Genomic DNA, 18,945 nt, shown 5'->3' on the forward strand with positions numbered 1-18,945 from the left:
GACTTAATGCAATCTCTCCGTGTCAACCCCTGATCAAAATATTGCCTTATTAGGTGATCGGTTATTCCAGACATTCTAATGACCAAAGTTGCGTCTATACAGAATGAGAAATAGCCCCAAAGTCGCATATCACAAGTCTCTTGGCGCACCTGAATGAACCATTTCTCAGCTGTTTACTCGAGATCATGAAATAATTGTTTGTTTTTCTCGAGATCTCGAATTAGTTGTGGTGTTTTCTCGAGATCCTGAATTAATTATGTCGTTATCTCGGGATAACAAGGTGAATGGAAAAAAAAAAGGATTATATGAAGGGCCTCTTTCGGCTTCCGTACGGATGAAACAGCGTGTGTGTGCTTTTTGTTGTCAATGTACAGTCTGTATTTCTGGTGGTCATTTATTCAGTCGAATCGTATAAAACGTGCGAGGCAGTTGAGAAAGAAACAAACGAATCTCCGTTCTTCACTATTTTATTCAGCGAAGACATCGATTGAGGTGTGTGACTTTGCGCATGCGCATTATATTTGTATCAATACAGAGCCGCTTCATCTGTCCACATTACAGCGAAGCGCTACTGTACCGGTACGAAACCCATACATTTGTGGGTTTCGTACCGATAGTTATACCGCTACAGTACCAGTATAGTTGCTAGTGTGGACAGGTGTTGCGGTACGAAAGTAGTTTCGTATCTGTACAAAACCCCTAGTGTGGACAGGGTATATATCGGTTGGTCCTGACACTCAGGGAAATAAATGCATGCAACTGCCAAAGTTCATAATTAAAATATCTTGCTTGCATTTACGTTTATTAATTTACTATTGAGATTTAACAGAATCACATACATGAATAAAAGATCCGTGCTTTTTTTATTACACTTTTGTATTCTGTGACCTTTTATAATACAACAAGGATGTACAAAACAGCACGTGCTCCGACAACGTCACATGTAAACAATTACCGGATCTGATCCGATAAAACATCGGACCAGTTCAGGCCTGGAAAAATGGCTCCAGAAGCAATCTTGCTGATCTGGATAAACCCAGACCTGGGTTCTAGGTATCACGATCAGTCTGGTGTGAGCACCGACCACATGAACTACAGGGGACCCATTTATTTATAGTTATCGGTATTGTGGGACCGGGCCATAATCATCCTGAACCTTTCAAGGCTGATGCTGATGTAGAGTCAACTGTTTGGTACTTCTCCATCATGAATTATTTTTTAAATTAAAAAAAAAAAAAGTTAATGCCCTCAAATCAGAAGTGGGCAGCCCATCTTCCCCAAGCTCCACCCTTGAGCGGGGGTCTGAAATGCTTTTTTTTTTTTTGAGAATTAAGCAGTGGGTGGAGAGGCTCAGAGCTGGTAAATATGCACTTTAACAGTGATTTTATAAAATTCTGCAGACCTTCAGTATGGATTTTTGTGAGCAGCATTATTTAAATTTGTACAGTAACATTCCCAATATTTTATTCCAGACATACAGGGGTGTGTTGTCATCCCCCCCCCCCCCCCCCCCCCCCCTTTGAATTTTCCTTTGACATGAGACATTCAGGCCAAGTTGACTCTTTTTGTAGGCCTACTTATTTTTGAGGTTTTGGATTAAACTCCAAGTTAAGACATTAGTCTAATAGGATAAGTACGATAACTCGGTTATAAGTATAATTTTGATAAGTGTGTGGACGTTTCCACCACTGTAAGACGAGAGGAAAAAAAAACAAAACAAAAGGCAGACCCACTGGTTAGGCTTTACAGCCCTTTTTTTGTCTGTCTCCGGCCGTCAGTTTGAGAACCACTGATTTAGAGAATCGTGCATGTACATGTCTGTGTGTGTTTATGTGAACACACACTCTTTTGAAAGGGGAAATTTCCTGTGCCTGGAAGCTGCTCTCATCCTCAGGAATTTCCTGAGTGGGCAGACTGTGCTTCCTGACCAAGCACTGCCTTTTTTTTTTTCTTTTCCCCTCCTCCCCCTCACTGTGAAAGGGAAACTGTTCGCACATGCCAACGGTCAGAAAACGAATGCAGCCTCTTCCTGCTCAAAACCAACTCCACATGTTTGAGAGGAAGACGGAGAGACAGAAGGATAGACAGTTACATTCCTCCAAAAACAAAAAACTGGCTGGGGATGTGCTTTAAAAAGATATAAAGCTGTCCGATATGCCATATGCTTCAAAAGCTTTCCCTCCTGCTTTCACCTTAACCTGAACACGTGATCAAAACCGATCCCCTGATTAAGGTTAAGCTTAAGAACGCCAGGTTCTTTTTACCCAAAATGTAGACAATATACAAATAAGGCCATAATAAATAAATAATTGAAATAGAAACGGCAACGTAAATCTGTTAGGTGTTGAGGTAGAGTGCCAATTTTTTTGAACACCCTAAAGTTTTGGCACGTTTGTTTCAATTGCCTCATTTTAAATACTTGAAAATTGAACTGAGGAAAAGGTGTCATGAAATGTTTTACGACTGTGTATTGAAACATGATCACACCATATTTACAGTGCTTTGCAAAAGTTTTCACACCCTTGGACTTAATGGTGGTGTGTGTAACCCAACCCTGATCTATACTTCTGTTTGGAGTGCTCCTTGGTCATGTTACTTGCTTGGAGGTGTTGCAGACTTGGGTGGGGGGTGTCAGAGCAGGTGCATTTATACTGACATCACGTGACCAATCATTTGACACTAAAGTCCATTTGAGTGCAATCAACCCACTAATTATATCTTCTAGAGTTACTTTGTCGGACCACATCTTGTTTAGGGATTTCATGGCAGGGGTTGAATGAAATATATCATTGTTTTTCAGGGGTGTTTTTTTTTTTCTTCCCTTTTTTCCAGTCCTTTCTTGATTCCACTTCAACACTTTGGACCGTGTGGAGATTTTTATAAATATTGGGTTCATTACATAAAATTTATTTTAATTCCTGGATGGAATGCAGCAAACAGGAAGGGGGGGGAACCCACAACACACCGAGGGGATGAATACTTTTGCAAAGCAAAACTTAAGCTATGAACATGACCAGTTGTAAAAGTTAACCTATGGTACGTAACTTTTTTTTTTTTTTTATAAATCAATGGCATTAAACATGAATTTGGTGTTCAAAAACATTTGACCTGCCGTGTATAGTTTTGTGTGTGATTGGTCAGATCCTGCTTCAGACAGGTTTATTTTTGTGATTATAGACCAGAAGTTCCTAAAGAGATTTTATATATAGTCTGAGGATATAACATGGTGGTACGAAGATATGAAGTTTATCTTTGAGTGGTGAACATATGAGTGAGTGAAAGGAACATGAAGAGAAACTTGATATCTTCACACTACTGTGTAATGTTCTTTGTGTTATATGGACACAGACACAAAAAAATACACAAGTTAATCAAGGGTTTTAATTTTGAACTGAAAAAGGAGCACCAGGACATCGTGGGTGATGGTTGCATTAAAGATGATCAGGGCAATCTCTCTCAGCAGTGATGACAAAAAAGGGCATGGAGTGAGCACTATGAACGTCTTCTCAACATTGAGTTCCCTTGGCGCCCTGCTGAGCTTGTTGCCGGTCCCCCTATATTCATGACTGGTGAAATGGTTGCAGAGGTTATAAACAAGATGAGGCCCGGTAAGTCTCCTGGCCCATCTGGTGGTGTTGCTGAAATGTTCAAAGCTTCCGTTGATGACATCTGTCCCCTTGTCACCAGGCTTGCGAATGCCATAGTTGCTGAGGAGAAAATACCTGTGGACTGAGAGACATCTCATCTCATTATCTCTAGCCGCTTTATCCTGTTCTACAGGGTCGCAGGCAAGCTGGAGCCTATCCCAGCTGACTACGGGCGAAAGGTGGGGTACACCCTGGACAAGTCGCCAGGTCATCACAGGGCTGACACATACACAGACAACCATTCACATTCATGCCTACGGTCAATTTAGAGTCACCAGTTTGGACTGTGGGGGAAACTGGAGCACCCGGAGGAAACCCACGCGGACACGGGGAGAACATGCAAACTCCGCACAGAAAGGCCCTCGCCGGCCACGGGGCTCGAACCCGGACCTTCTTGCTGTGAGGCGACAGCGCTAACCACTACACCACCGTGCCGCCCCCTACTGAGAGATGTTACGTCAAACTTGTTTAAGGGCAAGGGTGACGCCATGGACTTGAAACTACTGGGACTTGAAGCTAATGGAGCACTGCCTAAAAGGCTTTGAAAGGGTGCCGGAGAAAGTGTTGTATGGCATTGTGGACATAAATGAAATGCAGTTTGGCTTTGTAACAGGCAGAGGAACTAGTGATGACTTCCCTGTGAAACAGCTGCAGGAAAAGTATTTGGCTAAGGAGAGGAGTTTGTACTTTGCTTTTGTTGACCTTGAAAAGGCCTTGATTGTGTGCCCCGTGAAGCTCTGTGGTGGGCCTTGAGGCATGTGGGAGCTCCACAGTGGATGGTGAGAACAGTCCAGGTGATGTATGCCAATGCTAAGAGCAGAGTCAGGATCAGCAACTCCTTTAGTGATGACTTCAGGGTGAAAGTTGGTGTTCACCAAGGCTCAGTGCTGAGTCCTCGGTTATCGTACTTGAAGCTTTGTCAAGTGACTTTGCCTCTGGTGCTCCCTGGGAACTTCTATATACGGATGATCTTGTAATCATAGCTGAGATACTAGAGGAGCTCGAGAAGGTTCTGCTGTGGAAGAATGGCATGGAGTTTAAAAGACTGTGTGAATATGGCCAAAACCAGTGTTGATATCTGGTCCAAACTTTAACACCTTAAGGGGCTCTGGTTAATACCCATGTGCTGTCTGCAGGAAAGGCGTAGGCAGCAACTCTATCTTCTGTAATGGTTGTCAACACTGGGTGCACAAGAAGTGTACCAGCATCTGTGGCAGACTCTCTGCAGACCCATCCTTAAGGTGCAGCAGATGTCTTGGTCTTGCCTGTCCAATTGATGCCAGGCTTTGTAACCAGGTTCCTGTTGGTGAACATGTCCTAGATGCAGTTGACTCTTTGTTACCTTGGGGACACCTTATGCCCTGGTGGAGGATGTGAGCTAGCCACGATCATGAGAACCAGAGCAGGCTGGGCAAAGTTCAGAGAATTGCTCCCCCTCTAGTCATGCTGGAGTTTTGCTTTCCATACTCGTGGCCGCATCTACAGCTGCTGCGTAAGGAGTGCTATGCTGTACGCTAGTGAGAGTTGGCCTCTGAGTAGCGTGGACATGAAGCACCTGGAGAGGAACAAGAGAGCAATGCTGAGATGGAGGTGTGGTGTGAAGCCTGATGTGGCCAGCTCTAGCTGTCTTCGTCACAAACTTTGGCCTAGTGGAGCTTGATGCTGACCTTCGATATAAGCACCTACAGTGGTTTGGCCATGTCTGTTGGACCACCTCTTGTATTGGAAGGGTCATGTCCCAGCAGATGGATGGATCAAGGAAAAGGGCTGCCCCTGCAAGACCTGGTGTAAGCTGGTCAACCAGGACCTCAAGAAGTGGTGCCTTACACCCAAAGATGCTTTAGGCAGGGACTTCTGGAAGAAGGAATTACGGACTTGCCATGCAGTGTCCAACACACTGGTGGTGTTTTACGTGACGTTAAACTGGATAGTGAGTGAGGTGAGTGAACCGGTTCACCATTTTGACAACATGCGTCTAGTCCACAGGAAAACACTGGGAGTGACATCAGGGTGAAATATCGGGAACTATTATACATAAAGGACACTTTTTCGATGGGATAAAAATGTGTTCTATTCCCTTCTAGTGGGTTTCATTCATCTGGTTTGATAGAATGCAATAGTGTTAGCATATTGCTTATCCTATGTGTATTATGTCACTCTACCCAATGGAGAATGAGCGTGCAATATGGTTTACGATATTGCACAGTTGTCAAAACATGACGTCACACATCGGAGCTGATGCAAATATCCAAAGAGTTTTCTGCCGCGCATGCGCACAAGAATTTTTGTTTGCCGGGAAAGAGAGGGACTTGTTAAACACCCAAAAGGTGACCAAAACTTCATTAGGTATTCTTCATGCATATTTACAAGCAGTGGTGAACTGTTCTTATTAGAGCTGGGACTTGAGCTCAGCCAAAACTTAGCCAGACACCAAAAAAAATAAACAGGGCAAAGGATTTTGTAAGGGATTAGCGGCAGGCTGCCAAGTCGCACTATTGTGTGTAGCTGTCGATGTTGATTTTAAAAGTAACTCAGTAAATTACAGAGGGAAATGAATACTTAAATCTGAGTGAAAAAATATTGTGGCGAGCTGCGTAGAAGAAGAGTCTGGAGACAGAAATCTTAGTTTCTCGGTCATTATCCTGTGCTACTTGCTCTCGATAGCACTGGCTTTACCGCTTTATTAGCATTTGGTAACACTACTGATGAACGACTCGTGGTTAAGCTCACATCAAGAGTGATCAAATTTTGGTTCCTCACACTATAAATCAATCTGATTGGTTAATTCATCTGCCACTTCCTATATAAACATGCACTGCCATGGCCTTGTGTCCCGGCAATGAAGTCTTAACCAATGAGTGAGCAGCTCTAAACTCTTCTCAGCTTTGAGACGACAAACACGCACGTCTCATTGGATAACTCGATTTTAATGTTTTCAGGACAGTAACCCCTTCATTTCTGAAGCACATTTGATAGAAAATGAAGGTGAATTAAGAGATTAATTACAATTAAATAATGAAGTTAATTAAATATAACTTTTTGAAATGCTGATATGTTTGTCCTCTCTGAAGACCTCGAAGGCCCTGACAGTTCCCCTCTGATTTACAAGAGAAAAACATACCAATGGACATTGAAAAACTGGAAAAGTGTGAATAATAATAATGGCTTTTTAGCAGTATATCAGATATTCATCTTCGACTCGTTCAGTATCATGCTAGCTGAATGGAATATATCTGATATATACCACTCAACGCCAGCCAATATTATTAAATATTTATGAAAGGATCTGTGCTTCCAGTAGCTTCAGACAGTGCACGATCCTAAGGAACATGAACAAGAACAGACATTTCTATGAATAATCGTTGATGGTAAGAACATTTCCACGTTATTTATACACAGGTTATAATACAAATGATTTTGTAATAATGCATTGTGTTTATTGCGAAGAAGACTCATTGGTGCTTTATTATTATAATAATGTCAATTCAAATCACTGAATGGGACAATAGGTTTGAATGATTCTTTCAAAAGTGCATCCGTCCAAGTTGTGTTTCAGTTCAGCAATGCAGATCCAGCATGTTGTACTGATCCCACGTTGTAAAATATCAGATTCATAACCTACGTGATTCTTGCATGTTTCCTGAAGAGGACGGCTTTACCAGAAAGGGAGTGATCATGATTCATCAGCATTAACCCCTTATTGACTTGAAGCACCCAGTCATTGCAGGATATGAAGGAGGGGGGGGAGAAGGAAAAAGGAAAACGCTCGATACAGAGCGGTCACTCGGCACACAGCCTGCCAAGCACAACACATGGCTCCAGTATTTCTCAAGTGTCCTGCGTAACTTGCGGTTATAATGAGACGAGTCGGTTTAAGACGTTCATTCATAAATCGAATTGTAAGCATACCTTTGCGTCATTTGAGTCCAGCATCAACATGTCTGATCAGTTCACAGCCATTCATTTATCACTAATGCCAACAGCCGGAAAGGTGTATATTAAAAGGCGGGATGTTTGTTATTGTTTTGGTTGATTTCTACATGTGTATTGAAATGTGCCCTTTATGCGCTTTTTTTTTTTGGCTCATTTCTTGTTGATGGAAATCAACAGTAATAGCTGGTTCATTTTTTTTTTTTTTGTATTTGAAAAGGGTCCATGCGCAGAAAATGCAAGGGTAAGTGTGTACGCGTGTCACGCAGTGTGATGCCTGAATTGTGGGTATGAGTAGGAGTTGCGAGAGCAACAGTGAAACTAGATAGTGGTGATCTCATCTCCTCCATTCATCCTTGGTGCCTGCAGGTTGCCCGGGCAACACAAGTCAAAAAGGCGCTGTTTCCGGAGCTCCCATGATTCCACACAGCAAGAGCAATGCCATGAGACCAGATTAGATGCCCACGTAGCTGCCTTGGTGGGTTAAAGAGCCGGGGCTTGAGCTTTTGGTGTCATTTGTGACCACAACGAGACAAGAAATTTTTTTTTTTTTTTTTAAAAAGCATGGTTTCTTCTGGAGTTTGTGTGTCTTAGTGCAGTGCTCGCTCCATCTTTTTCTTTATTCCTGTCTGTTCATGTCTTCTCCCTCTTGCTGCTGACTGTTGATAAAGCTGTCTGCGTCACCCGGCTTTACTGCAGGGGGCTTCCTGTTTCAAAACAGAGCCTGCATGGTGGAGGTTTGTTCTGGGGCAGGGGAAGAGGAGGCAGGGCTTCCTGTTCAAGTGTGTTGTGGGAAGTTAAGAATGGGTTCTCTTCTCCTTCCTCCTGTGGTTAACTGTCTCTCCGGAGGCTGTGTGCAGATGCACTGACAAATTTAACCTACCCGCATGACCCGTGATTTTGTCGCTCTGTGTCTGGAGACACTCTATACGGTATGCGCTCGAACACACACTCCAGTCAAGTACTGCATAATATGTGCTTGAGACGTTGCTGTGGTCATTCTGACATCAATGTTCCTTCATGCCTGTGCTCAAGCTTTTACTGTTTTTGGTCTTGCACAGCAACAAGGCTCTTGAGTCCGAGAGCTGTAGTTGAGATGTGATCTATTTGGCGTACTGCGATGTTGTGCAAAACGGTTATTGTAGACTCCGAAGTTCAGTCACTTGTACATATGCTTCTGTCTCAGCTGTAATAACGGCAAGCAGCACATCCAAAATATGTTAATTGCTCCATTTCATGGATAACCTAAGTTGAAGGGGGGAAAAAAATTTAAAATCCTTTTCATCAGAGTTAAAGCTTTAACATAGACTTTGTAAAGAGTGCAGTAAAGGTGGAAAAGGCCTAAAGTTCTGTTTGTGGTTAAAATGTTAACTAGCAAAACCGGTTGATGTAGAAACAGCTACACATGCAAAACTGTCTTAGACAGCAGTCCCAAAGACCGTAATAAGATCGGGTAAATCTTAGGGAGTGACCTGTTTCGGATAGTTATGCATAGTTGCGTACCGTTGAAAAATAAAATACAAGATACTTGAGGTATGTAGCAGAATTTCTCGACTTTCAGTAGCTGTCCGTCTTTGGAATACTGGGTGATGCATTAGTGCAGATGTTTTATTTTTTCCAGAGCAGATGTTTCCCTGTTTTACTAAAAAAAAAAAAAATATGGGCAGGGGTGGGGGGAACCCCCAACAAGCCTTCATGGTATAAGTGATATGGAAGTGCAGGACTTTCCAACTCGTGGTGTGACAGCTGAATCGTGTGTTGTTATTCTTTGAAGTGGTGACAGCTGACTTGTGTGCTTGCTGTGCCAACATTTTCACCAATTTACATTTTGAAAATGCTTCTATGAAATGTTCCTTTTATTTGCTTTTACTTCCTTAAACACATTTAAACATGCAATATGTGTACACCACCATTTACAACCACGCTGAGCAGAAAAGCAACATGTCGGACCTCGTAGATTGGAAAAGTGTCACCTGGCCTTTTTATAATCTTGAACTGTCCAGATTCAGTATCTTCAGATTCCTGTTCAGGAGATGCAGTCTTCTGCTGGCGTGGTCCAAACTTCTTAAGGTTGGACATGTTCGGCATTCCGAGATGCTTTTCTGCTCACCACGGTTGTAACGAGTGGTTGTTTTTGGGTTGCCGTAGCTTTCCTGTCAACTTGAACCAGTCAGGCCGTTCTCCTCTCAACAAGGTGTTTACACCCACCGAACGGACTGGATGTCCCGCCCCGCCTCCCCCTTTTTATGCCATTCTGTAATAGAGACTGTTGTGTGTGAGAATCTCAGGAGATCAGCACTCTAGTACCAACAACCCTGTCACAGTCACACAGGTCACATTTCCCCCATTTTAACTCGAGCTCTTGACCTGTATCTACATTGTGTTCAGGTATTCCTGTTCAAGATCAAGTTCAATTTCAGCGTGCAGCAAGATGATGCTCTTCCAATAGTGTCCTAAAAGGCAAACTTTACAGATGTTGGATTTTTGCTAGTGTATGTGTGTAAAAAAAAAAAAAAAAAAAAAAGACATTTTGCAAACGTTAGTCCAAACATCACAGGAATTTAGAAATGATCTAGTTTTCCACCAATTCAGCTCATGCAGTTAAAGACCCACTGACACAACTTTTTACACCACGTAATATGTGTATTTATTGTTTTATTGCTGTATTTTGAAATAAAATATCCAAAACTCAACTTGAATAAAGGGTCGTCTTTGTAGAAAATCAAGAATTTCAGAGCCGATTTTGTGTTTTTTGCCCCGGCTTCTACAAGCGCCATGAGCCATTTGCCCGTTTTTGCCGCTAGGGCGAGTGACGTCACATCAGTGTATGTCGTTCTGGGTTGCATGAAAACAAAACATGAAGCAGGGAAGCTATCGAGATTGTTTGCCCTCACGTCTATTAAAGATTCTGTTTAAACAGCATAATGTCTTAAACATATGGTCCTGGTCACGTCACACTATTGGTCCCACTCCAAAAAACATCATGTCTAAGCTCCTGTTTAGATCATGTTAGATACAGTAGCTACCAGAAGTTTAGGTCATATTTATGCAGAAATATCAAACTCTAAAGGGTTCACAAACTTTCAAAACATGCCGGATGACATCTTATATCTATCACTCCACACGTATATTATCCTAACTAAATATATGAAACAAGGTATTGGCCTTTCAGTTGTTGTACATTACTGGTATTAGCTGCTTTGGCCTATTGATAAGTAATCTGCAATGGTATAAGACGCATTTGTGACGTTACAACAAATTTTAAACAACATACATGTATTGAATAACAACACATAGCCACGTACCCTGGCTCGTTCTCTTTTGGCAAAGGCACCACCGGACTTTCGTTTTTTGACCGCCCCTTCGGGGGGTCTGCTGTCATCTGTTTTTCTCTTTTGACAGATTGATTCGGCCCGGGCCTGTCAAACAACGTCGGCACAGCTGACTCCTCCAACACCAGTGGATAAGTTGGATCAAACGTTCTTCGAGTTCTGGACGACAAAGTGAAACAGTGCTCCTCGAAATGTGCTGAACAGAGACGTGACCATTTTGTTGACTTCCAGTTTGCACGCGTTTTGGAAACGTTTCTTTCCCACTTTTTTTTTTGCTATTTCAGGGTGTTTTTTCCAAGGAAAGGAATGGAGTTTCACTCCTTCCGACGTGGTGTTAGAACACCCGTAAGGCCAATTTATGCTGACAACCCAGTCCTCGCAGACAGTGTCGCAGACAGTGTCTGCGTAGCCCCCCCACCTTCGCAGACGCTCTGCGCGCACCTCCCAAAAATTATGACCACCGCAGAAGCCTCGCAGACAAGAGGGCTCTGATTGGTCCACTCTACCCACTGTACACGCACTTCCACTTCCCTACTTTCCCGGTTTTTGTTTTCACGACCGGCATTTTTAAAAACATGAGCGAAGATGGAGCAGCATGAAGAGTGGTTGATTGAGGAAGTACGTACATCTATACGACTCCAGTTCTAGTCATTATAAAAAAAAAAAAAAGTTCTAGTCATTATAAGTAACCGGAGGATAAACACTCCACTAACCACACCCACCAACTACTCCTAGTGACTTCGCCCCCCTTGCGTTGTGCCGGTGAATAACATCGCGCACGCCTATTCCCCCGCTCAACAATAAATTACAACTGTCTGCGAAAAGCTATCTGCGAAAGCCTTGTCGCAAGAGCATGCAGAGGCCTGTAAGCCACACATATAATCCCTTTTCGGTTAGACGCCATTTAACTTTTTCACGCAAGGAAATCACAACAAAACCACAGCTCAATATCACAAGACTTGTGAGAACTGAACCAACATAGTGACTTGTAAACAAAAACGACACACTGATGTGACGTCACTTCCGGCATCTCTGAATGAGCCCAGTTCATATCCAGGTCAATCTCCCTGCGCGAAATTTAAAATTACTTCTGATGTTTAAAACGGACAGTTAAACCAAGAATTAAAACCAGAATTTATCTTTGGAGTCATATATTGTTTGTTTAAAAATTAATACGAAATGACTGTCAGTGGGTCTTTAAACACCTTGTTAAAGTGCTAGTCTTACGAAAATGAGATCATAAAATCCCAGGTTGTGTGTGTGATATGCTCAAATAGGTTGTAAGGTTCACCAATGGATAAATTTGTTCGACAAAGGTGTTTTTTTTTTTTTTTTTTTTTTAATTCTTATTTTTTTAAAAAACGTCAGAATTCTGTTCCAAAAATCACTTAAAGCTTGTCCTCCATTAGATCGCAGCGATTTATTGGTCAGCGGCGCTGCATGTGTGATGTCATGAGCGCTACTGCTTTCTTTTGTAAACCGACAACTTTACGACAACAAGGATGAAGAAGTGACTCAGAGTGAATAAGCATGTTTGATTTTTAAATCAGTAATTGTCTGTCGTCTATCTAAGTGTTATATTTGGCCGCATAGAAACTACCTGAGAACGTTATTGATCTGACTAAGGACAACTAATAAATTCAAGCAACAGACTAAACACAAGCTCGACCATTAGTGTGCGGCGGTGAGATCTCTGCTCTTTGGGATGGCGCTTCTGACGTCTGTTTCCAGATCATACGGTAGGAACTGCTCCGCATACCAGACGTCGCGCAAATCCTTCTATGTGAATTTGCCTCATAAATATATGGAGCACACACCAAACCATCCTGTCGGCTTGACGTTACCTCTTTGTCCATACAAATCGAACCCATTTATTCCATAAGTGTCCTGCTGACTTTGGGCTATCATGGATCTAAGCTCGGCTTTTTTTTTTAAATCAGCTGCTACACTTGAACAGCCTTGAATGACACACCTTAGGAGGCATTTTTATATATATATATATATATATATATATATATATATATATATATATATATATATATATATATATATGAGTGATTCCACGCTTATGGGGACATGAACTTTATTTTTACAAATTCACCTAAAACCATTTCTTTTTTTACCATCAGGTCACAAAACGTGTAATCTTTAATGAATGATATGTTAAAAGATAACTTTAATTTTCTGAGATGTAATAAAAACATATTTATATGCCAAAGTCAGAACGTAACAGAAGTGTTGTGGACATATATATTCTCAATTTTAACAATGTAGAATTACTTTTTGAAACATAGGAAGGTGATGTTTTAGCAAATATAATTAATAAACATGTGTAGTAGAATAAACATACACATTCTTTCAATAAGATTAACATGGTATAGAGCTAGATTGTAATTAATTTGTAACAGACGCGAGATGGACAATCGTAACAGAAGTAATGTAACAGACATCATTTCGGAACTCATAGGCTTGACTTTGGCATATAAATATGTTTTTATGACATCTCAGAAAATTAAAGTTATCTTTTAACATATCATTCATTAAAGATTACATGTTTTGTGACCTGATGGTAAAAAAAGAAATGGTTTTAGGTGAATTTTTAAAAACAAGTTCATGTCCCCATTTCAGTACCCATAAGCGTGGAATCACTCATAATTTTTAATTTAAAAAAAAAAAGTAATTGTTAAACGTGCTTCACTTTACAAAGCAGATGAAGCCAGAAATGCCACAAACTTTCAAGCGTTGCGCATATGAGGTCACTTCTTCCTCTGAATTAACAATAACTTGCCAGGAACGCATTCGTGTAATGGTGGACTCAAAGAGCCAAACTTTACCAGCTAAATAGAACATGTTCCTGGTCTCGTATTAAAATACAATGTAGACAAACTATTTAACATGTCTAGTTTTGTAAGGTGTCATTTTCATAAGACTAGCACTTTAAAGATGGAGGGATTTTCTGATGCATGCAGCCCATGCAACGTTAGTTACATTTACATATAGCCTGATTGTCTGTCTGCTTTCCAATAGGCATGAAGTTGATATTTATTACTCGTGTTATTATAAGTTATATTATCGTTACTGCTGTGGATGGTTCAGATATCCATTTGCGGGAATATAATAAACGGTGATTGAAGGTTCTCCTTTATTGTGCCTTGCAAATCAGATTGTAGCTGTAATTAGCTGGGAGTTGTTTTGTTTACCTGCTGTCAGTAAGGAACAAAATATTCAAAAGATCTACACCGAATGGAGCTTCATTGGTAAGGAAGGAGCTGCACAAATTCCCCAGACAAAAAAGAGGATCTCGGCTGATGGAAAAGTGGCATAAAGGAGCTGCACCTCATTGTCTGGTGTGCTGCATGGTTTACAGTAACTTTTAGTAACCATTTGAATATGCACTTCCCTCGTGTCCCAGTTTTAAAAGCCAGGATTTGCATAATAATAATCTCCCAAAATAATTTACAAATTTATAATTAACAGTAAGTACAATAAGTAACAGCAGTGTCAAAGAAAATATTATATAAAAAGCAAATAATAATGTGATACTGACTTAAAAGTATGTCAAATCATAAAAGGTGGTTAAATTCCATGTGTGGGTGGGTGGTTTTTTTTTTTTTTTTTTTTGTGGGGTGTTTTTTAATCCCCCGCTGGTCGAAAGACCCAAAGAGGGATTATGTCATGGCGATGTCCGCCCATCCATCCCAGGAAGGGTACTCCCCTTCTGAAATCAACTCCTCTCTCTCAATCTTTGGAGGAATTTCACAGGATTCTTTGTTTATATGTCGGTAATGCGCATATTGCAATTTTGTTCAATTCGGTCGCATTTTACGAGTTATGGCACAGTTGCCAGCAGGGCTCGAAATTAACTTTTTTTCTTTGTGTCCCCCAGTGGTCCCGAATTCTGTGTTGTATTGTCCCGAATGGAAGCAATAGTGTCCCCATTTTTTTCCTCTCTGAAATAACCAGTGGTTAATATTATCATATGAAGTTACTATTATATTTGTAAGTATGTGATTTTGAACCCTTTATATCATTTTTACAATAAGTCACAAGACACAAGTGACACATGTCCTATACATCATCTACTTCAAAATTACAGTTATTGCATTTTCAGTTTATTAAACTTTGGCGATCTCACTGTATGAATAGATACCCGTTTATTTAAAGGGGCCAACTAGCTCATTCAGAAAATGTTTCAACTCCCTACATCTGCAGTACACTTTAGTTGAAAATAAGACCCCTTTTATGTTCATTTCATCTACTTATACCTTGAATATCTGGCACTTATAAGGCCAACTTATAATTTTCACCATTACCGTTATCCATTTTTATGAACTTTCCATTATCCATTACCGTTATCCATTTTATGAACTTTCGCTGCCGAAACGTGGGTGCAAATGTTAGCAACATCAACATAGTGCCAGGTCCGAGCCTAGTTGTGCTGCTGACTGACTAAACTTTCTGAACTAGAAAGACACCAAGAAAACTCACTTATTCTGTTGAACGGTATCTTCCGTCAATATCATCCACATCATTCCTGTTGTTTTATATAACGTGTCTAACAGTGTTCATTAAGTTCATTCAGTTGCTAGCGTTGCCTGCAGACCAGGCGATGGCACTTTGGATCCTGAAGGTCCCGGAGACGTTATGTCTGGGCTTTCAGTTTCTTCCCCGCGGTCGGTCCGCTTCAACCACTTCAGCATTTTTGTTCTGGCAAGAGTCGGCGCAGCGTGTGCGGTAGCAATTCTATTCCAAGTCCATATAATGCGGACTCCGGCCGAAGATTCTAGAACAGAATGCGCTGCTCTGTAGCCTACGGATGCAGGTGCATCGAAAGTGTAGCTACTAATGTATTTTTCCCTGTTAACGTTTTAAAATTAAAATTGACAAATTAGGTGAATGTCTACGTATGTGTTACGGCTTTGTAAATAATATTAATGTAGAACTTTTTTTCTAGATCTATTTTTTTTCCATTGTCCCGGGATTGTCCCAGATATGATAATTTTGTGTCCCGATGACATTTTTTATGGTCCCCGGGACGTCGGGACACCGTTAGTTTCGAGCGCTGGTTGCCAGTGGGGAATATTTATTCTCTCGGAGCATTCTTGTGTGGTTTTTAATTCATTTATTTATTTATTTTTTAATCTGAAGAAGAAACCTTTTGTTTCTGTATACATTAGAGCACCATGTAATTCTTTTCTTTGTATATCTCTGCTTGTTGGGAAGCTGGGGTCGGGGCACAGGGTAGTCCCTCGAGCGGAAAGGGTTAAGGGCCTTGCTCAAGGGCCCCAACAGTGGCAGCTTGGTGGTGAACCCCTGACCTGTTGCTTAGTAACTCTGAGCCCACCGTTGAACCATTGCCCATTTTATTCATGTTACTGATCTTTGGCACATAAAAACAAAAAGCTGCTTCCCTCGGTCACATCAATCATTCGAGTTCTTGCAGAAAAGCACATGAATTATATTTACATTAGAAAATAAAGAATATATATTTTTTTTTAAATTGGATCAACATTTATACAGCATAAGGGATAAAAAAAAAAAAAGGTGTTCAGAAATTGCTGGGCTTGTGAAATGAAGTTAAAATAAATGTATTCTCTTTGTATTATCTACTGTTTTTAGTTACTATATCGTGTAAATTATATGTACAGTTACACAATTTCACCTGTTTCAGTCTCTCTCGTTTCGTGTCTGCTTGTGTAGCAAGTTTCCTTTTTTTTTTTTTTTTTCAATCTACACATATTAATCAAGCCTTTTTTTTGTGTGTGTGCACGTGTGCTGATAGGAGGTCAATAAACGTTTGTGTCTCCTGTGGTCCTGTCACCATGTTCAGGTCTGCAGCCTGTGTTCTGGAGCAGAGAGGATGTCGTTCAGTGGCTGCGCTGGGCTGAGCGAGAGTTCGCTCTCCGACCCATCTCCAGCGGAAGTTTCCAGATGAACGGTAAAGCCCTCCTGCTGCTCACCAAGGAGGATTTCCGCTACCGTTCACCCCACTCAGGTGACACTTGCACGTGTGTGTATATATACACGCACGCACGCATGCAGGTCACGTCAGAGAGCAAAGCAATTATTATTATTATTATTATTATTATTTTTTTTTTGGTTTGGACACGTCTCCCAGGGTATTTTTGTGATGCGTTTCAGTGAGTGTGCCGTGTTGTAATCTTTAAACCGTTACTGTACTACACACGTACTGTAGAGATGCATGTGAAATAAACTTTATTAACTGAGCACAGCTTTAAAGACACAATAGAAAGCACTAGTGGTTGAAGCCTGAGTTTTGTGTCTGCGTAGTGTGCGAGAGGAAGTTAAAAATTGGCTAACGTTTGATAAGGAAGTGTTAATCTAGCCACAACTGTCACCTGGTAGAACTAGGAATTTCCCTTCCAGCAACAAGCTGACCAGAAACAGAGAACCGAAAGGTATTTTGCTTTGTTTGTGTGCGTGTTGCATATGCTGACTTCCTTTATGAGAAGCATTTCCTTGAAGTTGCTGGAAGAGGCTCAAGAAAAGTTTTTTATAAGACACCATGCAGGAGGAAGTTCCATAAATGAAGCTATTTTGCATCTTTTTTTTTTTTCCTCTTCCTCCACTGGCTTTAAAACGATAAACAGAAGCCATGGAAAGCTTCGTCATGCCGTCGAATGATGTTGAAGTGTTTCTCAATCCTGTCCCTGGACTAACACTATCCTGCTCCTTTCTCACTCCCAGTTTTATTCATAGTTATTCATGCATAATCAGTTATATATCGTGCCCAAAGCCAGAATCATAAAAGTAGTCTCTATGGTCCAAGTTCCATGCCATAAGCCATCTGTTTATTTTTGACAGTCATGCAGTGTCGGTTAGCTTTTGTTTGTGAATGTTTGCCAGCGTGTTGAGCTAAACACTTGACTGTAAAATTGTTGTGGGATGTGGGTAAGCTTGGGTTCACACGGTCTGTAAGCCACTAATACTTTCTTTTCTCACTTCTTCTCTTCAAACGGACATGTTGAGGTGTTAATGGTTAGCACGACCCTTTACCAGCAAACCGAGAAAGTAGCACACATCCTTAAGATATGAAATCTTGGACCCGGTTTAAAAAGTTAACAATTTCTTATGCGTTTTAGCAAAGTGTTATAAAAGGTCATCTTAAGTCTTAACTAGCAAGCTACGCTTCCTTCTCATTAACCTTATCAGCAAATGTATATGAATCAGCCTAAAATAATACGAGCAGCATGCTGAGATTTACAGTGCCTTGCAGAAGTATTCATCCCCCTTGGTGTTTGTCTTGTTTTGTTGCATTACAAGCTGGAATTAAAATTGATTTTTTGGGGTGTTGGCACCATTTGATTTACACAACATGCTGACCACTTTAAAGGTGAAATTATTATTAATTTTTTATTTTTTGATGCAAACAATAAGATGACAAAACAGAAATCTGGAGTGTGCATAAGTGTGTATATCCCCAACCCAAAAAAAAAAAAGTAAATACTTTTTGTAGAGCCACCTTTTGCTGCAATTACAGCTACAAGTCTCTTGGGATAGGTCTCTATTAGCTTAGCACATCTCGCTACTGGGATTGTTGCCCATTCGTCAAGGCAAAACTGCTCCAACTCCTTCAAGTTAGATGGGTTGCGTTGGTGTACAGCAATCTTCAAGTTATGCCACAGATTCTCAATTGGATTGAGGTCTGGGCTTTGACTAGGCCATTCCAACACGTTTAAATGTTTCCCTTTAAACCACTCCAGTGTAGCTTTAGCAGTATGTTTCAGGTCATTGTCCTGCTGGAACGTGAACCTTCATCCCAGTCTCAAACCTCTGGCTGACTTGAACAGGTTTTCCTCCAGAGTTGCCCCGTATTTATTTAGTGCCGACCAGCTTTCCTGTCCCTGCAGATGAAAAACATCCCCACAGCATGATGCTGCCACCACCATGCTTCACTGTAGGAATGGTGTTCTCAGGGTGATGGGTTTGTGCCACACATGGTGGCCAAAAAGTTCAATTTTAGTCTCATTTGACCAGAGAATCTTCTTCCATGTGTTTGGGGAGTCTGCCACATG

The 18,945-nt window shown here is 41.1% G+C and overlaps 1 protein-coding gene across 2 annotated transcripts in view; it reads left to right on the forward strand.

Moving 5' to 3' along the window:
- The window catches only part of etv6 (ETS variant transcription factor 6), a 64,294-nt gene that overhangs the window by 23,742 nt on the left and 21,607 nt on the right, over positions 1-18,945 (forward strand). Inside the window, exon 3 of one of the 2 annotated variants that reach the window (XM_060902884.1) lies at positions 16,740-16,904. In XM_060902884.1, the coding sequence (XP_060758867.1) occupies positions 16,740-16,904 (165 nt within the window). The remainder of the gene's footprint in view (positions 1-16,739; positions 16,905-18,945) is intronic. The other variant, XM_060902885.1, reaches the window with a different exon arrangement.

Source organism: Neoarius graeffei, chromosome 21, assembly GCF_027579695.1.
Source record: "Neoarius graeffei isolate fNeoGra1 chromosome 21, fNeoGra1.pri, whole genome shotgun sequence".
Classification (NCBI taxonomy): Eukaryota; Metazoa; Chordata; class Actinopteri; order Siluriformes; family Ariidae; genus Neoarius; species Neoarius graeffei.